The sequence below is a fragment of the Gallinula chloropus genome (genome assembly GCF_964237585.1).
Source record: "Gallinula chloropus genome assembly, chromosome: 1".
Taxonomy (NCBI): Eukaryota; Metazoa; Chordata; class Aves; order Gruiformes; family Rallidae; genus Gallinula; species Gallinula chloropus.
The window spans coordinates 20,594,173-20,601,823 of NC_140085.1; the positions used below are offsets into that span (position 1 = coordinate 20,594,173).

The following is a 7,651-nucleotide window of genomic DNA, read 5'->3' on the forward strand; positions in this document are numbered from 1 at the left end:
AGCACTGCAAAGCTGTGAGAGACTTTGCCCCTTGTACACGATTGTTAAACAGCCTTTGTATAGCAAAGGAACCCATGTAGCTTTATTAGTGAGGAATGTTTGCCCCATCCCCCTGCCAGGAAGAATGAAAGCAAGTCACATGCTTGCACTTAGGTACAGTTTGAAAGGGGGATGCAAAAAGTAGCTCTTGGGAAGTGGAGGAGCTGGGACGCTGATGCCTGTATTTCTCCTTCCAGGTGAGGGAGATGGAGGTGGAATTGGACGACGAGCGAAAACAGCGCTCTATCGCTGTGGCTGCCAGGAAGAAGCTCGAGATGGACCTGAAGGATTTGGAAAGCCATATAGACACTGCTAACAAGAATCGTGAAGAAGCCATCAAGCAGCTCCGCAAACTGCAGGTGAGAAGCTGCGACTGCTGTAGCTGTCAGAGTAGAACATTTACCCAGGGAAACAGGATACAGTATTTCACTTCAGGAGAACCATGCATCAGTGTCACAAGAGCAGTGGAGCCTTGTAGCAATTTACTGCAACAGATTTATTGGCATTTCAAGCATCCCTCTAGCCCTGATCTGCCTGTTTAGCTCCCTGGGAGACAAGCTGTGGGGAAAGTCTGCTCTAATGCTTGCCTCATGTCAGTGTTTTTGGAAGGGATTATGGAGCTGCAAAACTAGACAGACTTAAATGTCTTTTAGGCCTTGTCCTGCCCAAGACAGTTCTGTTAAGAAAAATTTGCAAGTTCTCCCTAGACTGCCCATTCCTCTGCTTCACTAGAAAGCTTCCCGTTCCCTCCTTCCCCCCTTCCTATGTCTGGAGAGATTTTTCTCTCCCACCCCTGCCATGATTTAAGCAGTCCTGTTTGCTTCCATTACTAATCCTCCTTGAAAGGGGAAAAGGATGATTCTTTTTGGTTTTACAGCAACCTTTTTGGTAGCTGAAGATAAATGAATCCCTGTTTGCGTTTTCCCTCCGCGTTTCCCGTAAGACAACCAAACCCAGTTTCCTAATGTGGATGCTCTGAAATGGATCCTTTTCTGTTCTCCCTCTTCAGGCACAGATGAAGGATTACATGCGGGAGCTGGAGGACACGCGTACTTCCAGAGAAGAGATCTTGGCGCAGGCCAAAGAAAATGAGAAGAAGTTGAAGAGCATGGAGGCAGAGATGATCCAGTTGCAGGAGGTAATGGAATATGCGTGCAAGTCAAGGGTTTGTTCATTTTCTTTGGCCAAGAACTAGGTGCAGCAGCCTAAGCTGGAGTGGTTATTTCCTTTCTTTTGCACTTGTTGCTCTGCTGAACTGTGAGGTCCACTTCAAAATGCAGAGTTTGGCCGTTTCTTGACAGCTGTGACAGGAGCCTGCAAAACAAAGGAAGCTGTGGGGCGGGTGGGGAACGGACCGTGTCTTACAGTTCTGAATCTAGCTGGAGACCATTCCGCCCGTTACCAGTAACTGGTTTTTCCTATCCTCTGGTAATTGGTAGCTTCCCATTGGATCGCTGACCGTCTCGTTTTCATTCCAGGAACTCGCAGCTGCCGAGCGTGCCAAGCGCCAGGCCCAGCAAGAAAGGGATGAGCTGGCTGACGAGATTGCCAACAACAGTGGTAAAGGGTGAGTAATGTTCCCTGTTGAAGGGTGGAGGAGCTGGTTTGAGAAAATACTTTGCAGGCTGTTATTTTTAGGTAGGCTGCAGCATGCACTTTATCCCCTCTGCTCTGGAAAGCTTATTTTGTGAAGTGAGAAGTGGTGAATTATCCCCCAGGGACTAATGCCACCAACACTCCTTTAATGATTGTGTCCTGTAGAGCACTGGCCATGGAGGAGAAGAGACGCCTGGAGGCCCGGATAGCTCAGCTGGAGGAGGAGTTAGAAGAAGAACAGGGCAACACAGAGATCATCAATGACCGGCTCAAGAAGGCCAATCTTCAGGTACCTGTCCAGGCTGCAGGTGCCAGGGGGGCTGTGGGGTCTGTGTAGACTGTCAGGCCACACTGAGCAATGCCAGCTGCCGCTCCGCGTAGGGTACAGGCCCTCGGGAGCCTGAGGCGTGAGCAAGAGGAAACACCCAAATACCACAAGGCAGAAAATAAGGGTGGGCAGGCAGAGCTGACGTTAATTCACTGGGTTTGATCATTTAAATCACTGGGGAGCTGGAACAATCTCCCAAGTTTATTTAAAAAAAAAAACCAAACCACCAAAAAAACCCAACCCAAACAATTCCCAGTCCCTTTTTTCTGTACTAAGGGATTCTGAGAAAGAAGATCTGCAGCATGCAGCTCCAACTTGGCCTGCTGAACAGTGCCACAACGTGTTTGGAAAATGACTTTTCTGCCAGTTCTGTGCTTTTGAAATGGACTCACCATATGGAATTTGTTAGGCTGCTATAGAAACCACGATCCTAATCTTCCTGTTCTCTGCCATATTTTATCTGCCCAATTTTGAGAGTCAAGCACGTTGTTTTCTTACCGCCCCAAAGCCAAGGAGCTAGGCTGATGGCTTTCCAAATGGCTTGTCCTCTCTTGTGAGTGAGAGCTCAGTACTCTACTTGGTTGACTGCCAGCCAGAGCCCTGGCTTGGAAGTGGACTGGGCTCTTACCCTCTCACCTTCGAAAGTCAGCATTTTTAAGGTGCTGCTTTGCGGTGGAAGTAGGCAGACAGCAAATAAATGATAAATCAGTGAAGCACACGGATTGGATCCCACTTGCCTCAGGATTTTTGTAATTCACTGAGACTGATAATTACTGTGTTAAGTGCCAAGCCGTGGCCTTCGCCCCAGAGAGCAGTGTACGTGATTGGCAAATGTAGCCCTCAGAGGAGCTTGATAAACCTGTTATTCAAGGAATTACTTTGAAAATCTGGGTAAACTAAGATATTTTAAGAAGTGCCTGCCTACAGACAGCTCCCTCTGCATCAGAGTTATTCCAGGTATTCAGCTCACCCTGAGGGTCCTTTTTCTTTGTGTGTCAGCATGTGTCTGAGAAACAAATCAGCCTTTCAGGCTGGAGCACTCTATATGTTCCTTCTCTCTGCAGATTGATCAGATGAATGCCGACCTGAATGCTGAGCGCAGCAACGCGCAGAAGAATGAGAACGCTCGCCAGCAGATGGAGCGCCAGAACAAGGAGCTTAAGCTTAAACTGCAGGAGATGGAGAGTGCTGTGAAGTCCAAGTACAAGGCTACCATCACCGCCTTGGAAGCAAAGATTGCCCAGCTGGAAGAGCAGTTGGACATGGAGACAAAGTATGTCTGAGTAGAACCTCTGTCTGCTTCAGAAGCCTCCACCCACTCTGGGATTTCCAGCTTTTCTGAACAAAGTCTGATTTGCCTGAGTGAGGGCTTCACCTTAGGTGTACTGGGGGGTACAGAAGGATGGTCTTGGTGAACCTTCCTTGGTTTTCACTGTACAGACTTCTAGCTTCTTCCAGATGTAACCACTCCTAGAAATGCCCCTGTGATACGCTGGCTGCCCCTCTGTAGCTTCATATCTGTGTGACATGGGTGCCTTTTAGTAATTTCTGGGAAACGTGGCCTCCCATCCCTTTTTTGCCTTCTAAGCTAGGAGGACTTTTGCTAACTCTGTTTCTAACTTGCCCATGTCAAGCCTTGGGGGCAATCTTACCTGACCATGATGGTGTTTCTGTGTAGGGAGCGCCAGGCTGCCAGCAAGCAGGTGCGCCGTGCCGAGAAGAAGCTGAAGGATATCTTGCTGCAGGTGGATGATGAGAGGCGTAATGCTGAGCAGTTCAAGGACCAGGTGTGTATAGCTACCTGCAGCAGTTTTCTGTGTGGGGGGAATTTTCCTCTCTGACCAAGGCATTGACTCCATCTAAGAGGACTATACAGCATTAACCTTCCTATGGATTTCTCTTCTCTCACGGTGATAATTCCAAGATAATACAGGGGAAAACATTTGGCTCTTAAAGAAGAGCTCGGAGCTGTCAAGTCCTAGGCAGCTCCCTTCAGGAAGGGAAGAGGGGGATTTGGGAGCTGCTCTTCATTGTAACCCTGGGGAAATGCTGATCTCTCTCTCTCCCCCATACACGCTCAGGCTGACAAGGCAAACATGCGCCTGAAGCAGCTGAAACGCCAGCTTGAGGAAGCAGAAGAGGAGGCCCAGCGAGCCAATGCATCTCGTAGGAAGCTCCAGCGTGAGCTGGAGGATGCCACTGAAACAGCTGATGCAATGAACAGAGAAGTCAGCTCCCTGAAGAGCAAACTCAGGTAAGGGGGAGGGAGCACTGTGTGCTGTACCTTGGCAGCCAGTGCAGCGTAGCCTTGCAGTAACTGCCCTTAGCGACGGCCGTGCACAGCATGGCCAGGTACTTCCTTATCTCCTCCCAGAGCCTGCTCTGCCTGGTGAGTTTGGTGAAGCCTTGTGTTGCTGACACCCTCTCTGTCCTTCCCCAGGCGCGGGGACCTGCCATTTGTCGTGACACGTCGACTTGTCAGGAAGGGTACAGGCGAATGCTCCGATGAGGAAGTGGATGGCAAGCCTGATGCCGGTGATGCCAAAGCTACTGAATAAGTCCTCTCATTTGACCCAGGTTACACATGGAGTGACCCATCTGCCCTCCCCTCTTCCATTGGACTTTCAGTAAACCTTCTGCTCCTAAATCAGCCAGGGATATGCAGAGCAACCCCAGCTCTGTATCTGGAGCCATCGGGCATCTGTGTTCCTAGTTTCCTCCTCTTTCCAGTTTCCTAATCCTCTTTGTATTTAATGCCAAAGAGTCTGGGTTCTGAAATCTGACCAGCAGCCTGGCCGCTACAAAGGCCTGTAGAACTGTCTGTGCCACGTCTGCTGGTGAATCCTTAACACAGTTTGGAGGGAGTGGGGTTAGGGAAAGATTGTTTTTGCTGTAAATCTCCTTTTGTCTTCGATTCTCGCTGCAGGGAAGCTCCTTCCTGTGTTCTTTCCCCTCCCTCTTTGTTTGCTTTCGGCAATCATGTTCAGTGACCTCAGACTTTTGCCTCTCATCATCTGCCCACCCACATGGTTTGGGAGCAGTTTCAGGAAAACGGTGTGCTTTGGCCGTGGCAGTTCGCCCTTTCTGTTTTCACATGTTTCCAGGGAGGGGTGAAGAGGGAAGCTCCTCTCGGGACCAGTTACCTGGAGGACTTGCCAAAGCTGTCTGGTTTGTTTTGGTTTGGTTTTTTTTTCTTCTTATTTTTACTGTCCGGACAGCTCTCAAGTGCAATGATGTCCTGTTTGTGTATCTGCCTCCGAGCGGTTTCATCTAAGGTAGCGTGGACCAGGAGTCAGCGACCGGCTGGGGAAGCAGAACAACGTCCTCGTGCTTGTCTGCAAATCTCTGGGGGACCAAATGTATTTAACGGTAGTAGACAGAATCTGGGGAGTTTCACAGGGTAGTGGGCAGAGGGTGGGATAAGGGGAGGGGAATCTTGTCTGTGGACGTGCACCTGCTCTGTAACCGGGGGTCGGGGTTAGTTATTGTGCACCATTGACTAAGAGTATATTAAAAACCCTTTAATCTGCACAGATATATGTAAGGCCCTTGTATCTCTCATAATAAGTAATTAAAAAAAAAAATAAAGGTCTTTATCACTGCCTTTCTATCGGGACCATGGTTATATATAGATAGTCTTTACTTTTCTACACCGTACACTGGTTGCTGGATTTACCTGTATTCTTAACCATATTGTATATGCTGCATTTAGACCTACTTAAGAGCAAAGTAAAGAGTAATTCAATCCGAAGCGCCGCGCTGTCTGCCAGGAGCACTCTGAGTGCAGGAGCCTCGTGTCCCCATCGCTGTCACACAGAAATCTAATTTTTTTTTATATAATACAAGTGCCTTAGCATGTGCCTCAGCTGTGTGTCACCACTACAGTCAGTAATGGTTTACTGGTGCTCCACTGATGTTACCAATAAAGATTATCCATGTGCTGCAGTCCGTGTGTTGCCATTCCCTCCTTGCCTCGGCGCAGTGCAGACTGTACCCGTCGCTTCCAGAGGTCATCATGGCTGTGATGTCAGAGTGTCGGCCTGGCTGCCAGCAGCTCCACAAACCTCCCCTGAGGCTGAGTGACTCTCCCTGGCTGAAGTTGGGTGTTGTGGTACCCACAGCAAATCACATTGCTGGCAGTGGCCAACACCAGGGATTTCGGAGGAAGGTAACAGCACCTTCTGTGTGCGCTTTGTCACCGACTCAAAACATGAGGCTGTTTGAGCCGAGCTGGTTCTGTTCCTGGCCTGAAGATGGTACTTGGGAGTTGGTGACTAATAACTGCTGCACACAGCTCTCCTCTTCACCTGCGTCCCCAGTCTCTGCAGTCCCTGGAAAAGGGGCTGGCAGAGGAGGTGACTAGACAAGTATTTTATCAATGCATTGGCAAAACTGCCTCTCGCTCGTCTTCCATTGTCTTCCAGAAAATTTAGTTTTGTAACTTTTTGCAAGAAATAGAATAAGGAACTCGTGGTGTATTCATCTTCTTGTCTGTGGCCCCTCAGGATACCCCAGCTGTGCCTGTATTCCAGTGCCATGGCACAAAAAGCTGGACTGCGGCACCGGCACCTGGCAGCTGTAACCTCGTCCCTCCCGTCCCGGTGCTGTTGGAGAGAAGTGGCGGTTGTGGCTGCGTCTGAGCCTGAGTGGCCATGGTGGGGAAGGAGCCCCGATGTGTCCTGCACCCACCGTACCCCTTGTGGTGCACAAGTGCCAAGGTTGGTGCTGGTGAACAAGGAGTGGGGGGTGTGGACCTTACAGGCCACTCCTCTGTGTGTCTATCCAAGGGGCTGGATTTCTGTCTGAGCAAACATTGAGAGGGGAAAAAAGTCTTCTCATGAGGAAATGTAACTGTAGGTAGAAGTTTAAAAACAAAAAAGGGGGTGAGGGGCTTGTACCTAAGAAGGAGACTTGAAGACTGACCATGCATAAGTGGGTGTACACACTAAGGGGCCCATGTGAGCACAAACAGCTTTCGATGTGCGACACTGGCTGCAGCTTTTGAAAGCCTGGAGAGGGGTTAGTGCGTGAAGGGACAGGCGCATTCCTGACATGTGGAATGTGGGCACTGTGGTGCTGGTGTCTTGAGTGTACTGTGTTAAAATGGGACTGGAGTTACACTCGTGATGTTCACTGGTTCAGGTACTTCAGTCTTCTTCCAAAGTGTCTTGCAGAAACACACAGGGTATGTCTGAACCGTGGGCTCTTCAAAGCCCTCAAACTCTTTCCCACTGTCAGATCATCCTGAGCTCAGGCCAGCTGGCCAGGCACTGCTGAGAGAGCAGAACTGCCCCAACACCTGGGCGCTGGCAGGTGCTGACCCCTTCCAGCTCCAGTGGCTTTAGGTGCCCGTTGGCGTTGCTGTGAGGTCGGGTATGGCATGGATGCCACTCTGTTCTGTGCAAGAGGGAGAGATTTGGGAGGGGTGGGGGGGGTGTTCCTCACTGGAACAATATTTTCCTTCAGCTTTCCAGTTCTTTGTGCTTCCCCCTGGCAGGACTGAAATTAGTCTCCCACACTGCTTTCTGCTCCACAGAGTACTTCCTTGAGCTAGTGCGTTCTCGTGGCTCCAGGTTAGTTCCTCTGTGGGTCCCCAGGTTTGCTATGTGCCTCACAGATTTGCCTCAGATCTGGTCTGAGTAGGTGCAGGTCACAAGCGCTGTAATAAGCAAGAACGGCCAAGAGATT

The 7,651-nt window shown here is 49.8% G+C and overlaps 1 protein-coding gene across 1 annotated transcript in view; it reads left to right on the forward strand.

Moving 5' to 3' along the window:
• MYH9 (myosin heavy chain 9) overlaps positions 1-5,908 on the forward strand; it is a 71,471-nt gene extending 65,563 nt beyond the window's left edge. Inside the window, exons 34-41 of the mRNA XM_084277960.1 lie at positions 237-398; positions 1,049-1,177; positions 1,518-1,606; positions 1,801-1,924; positions 3,028-3,236; positions 3,642-3,750; positions 4,045-4,217; positions 4,404-5,908. Coding sequence (XP_084134086.1) covers positions 237-398; positions 1,049-1,177; positions 1,518-1,606; positions 1,801-1,924; positions 3,028-3,236; positions 3,642-3,750; positions 4,045-4,217; positions 4,404-4,521 — 1,113 coding nt within the window. The 3' untranslated portion in view covers positions 4,522-5,908. The remainder of the gene's footprint in view (positions 1-236; positions 399-1,048; positions 1,178-1,517; positions 1,607-1,800; positions 1,925-3,027; positions 3,237-3,641; positions 3,751-4,044; positions 4,218-4,403) is intronic.
• Positions 5,909-7,651: the final 1,743 nt, after the last annotated feature.